The sequence below is a fragment of the Musca vetustissima genome, unplaced genomic scaffold (assembly GCF_032173495.1).
Source record: "Musca vetustissima isolate MV318-11 ecotype Yass unplaced genomic scaffold, APGP_CSIRO_Mvet_v1 utg145905, whole genome shotgun sequence".
Lineage (NCBI taxonomy): Eukaryota > Metazoa > Arthropoda > Insecta > Diptera > Muscidae > Musca > Musca vetustissima.
In genome coordinates, this window is record NW_026874742.1 from 5,268 (window position 1) to 6,618 (window position 1,351).

Genomic DNA, 1,351 nt, shown 5'->3' on the forward strand with positions numbered 1-1,351 from the left:
TTTCTTTACAATTTAACATCAACAGACGGACGGACATGCATAAGTCGACTCTGAAAGTGATTCTATGCATATTCTCAATAGGAACCATGGGTCTATCTCGTTTCCTTTTGCCTGTTACAAACATATGCACAAAGACATAATACCCTGTACCACAGTGTGGTGAATGGTATAAAAACTTGACCTATGCAGAATTTGTCCTTCTAGATTCTTGGGATTTCATCCCCATAAGGAATTTTTCACTTTCCTGACCCTCGACTTTCATTGTGTCATATCAGATCATATTGCTAATATCAGACGAAATATTATAACTTTTTAAAAAGATATTTGCAAAAGCTTGGGCCAAAATAAATTCACTATAGCTTACCAACATAGTTCCGTAGGGTATTCAACAGAACTGAAACAAAACAAAATTAAGATTTTAACGTCACATTGTTGCTACTGAAATATGAATGAAGCTATTGAAAACACATAAACATAATTCCATGCATATCAAAAGAAATTTAAATAATAATGGTTGTGATCTCCATTCTCTATTGAAACAAAATACGATAGTCATTCTTGATGATCGTCGCAAATTTCGAAATACATAATTAAAGAAAAGACTAGAAGAATTTCTATAAATTTAAGGTATTTACATGAATATCGAATAGTCATTTGTTAACCCGAGAAAGAGTAGACCATTATAAATTTGATATCGTTAAACGAAATTATGAGTAAATTTGTAGTTTTGTTATTTTCCGTTCTATTAGTAGGCCTATTTTGCAATGCCGCAAAATGTGAAGAAGTTCAGACATTGGAAAATATTCAAAGTGAAAATGATGCTGCTGTTGTTCCCGTTGTAACAGAGCAGTTGGACAATATTGATGTGTTGACAAACAGCCAAGCGGATTTGCCAATTTTAGAACCACAAGTTCGCCAAGGACGTCAAGTTTTTGTTGGTATCTATCCACCACCAGTACCTTATTACGGTGTAGGAGGCATCTATGGAGGTGGTTTTTATGGAGGCGGTGGTGGAGGTTTTTACCGACGCGGATTTTATGGTCGTCGTAGTTTCCGTCGTTTCGGTGGACGTCGTCGTTTTTATGGTTAAGATGTTATTAGGTTAAGAGAAATTTAGAAAATTTATTTATTTTAAGGTGGTTATTTATTAAACAATAAAATGTATAAATTTGTTTGTTTTGTTTCCATTTCGGCCATTGTACTCTAAATCATCTAGAATGTTTTATACACATCGAAGCATTGATTCAGGTATAGTGTAGTCATATTTTTAGAGCCTGAGATGCATCAAATCAAGTTATATGTTATCGATGCATAAATCAACTCAGAAATATTGCCAGAAGTAACTATGGGT

The 1,351-nt window shown here is 33.8% G+C and overlaps 1 protein-coding gene across 1 annotated transcript; it reads left to right on the forward strand.

Moving 5' to 3' along the window:
- Window positions 1–752: 752 nt before the first annotated feature.
- LOC133336361 (uncharacterized) lies at window positions 753–1,090 on the forward strand (the record flags this gene model as incomplete). The annotated part of the gene is made up of 1 exon (XM_061544657.1): window positions 753–1,090. A coding segment is annotated over one exon (338 nt), but the record flags the coding sequence as incomplete, so codon positions are not given.
- Window positions 1,091–1,351: the final 261 nt, after the last annotated feature.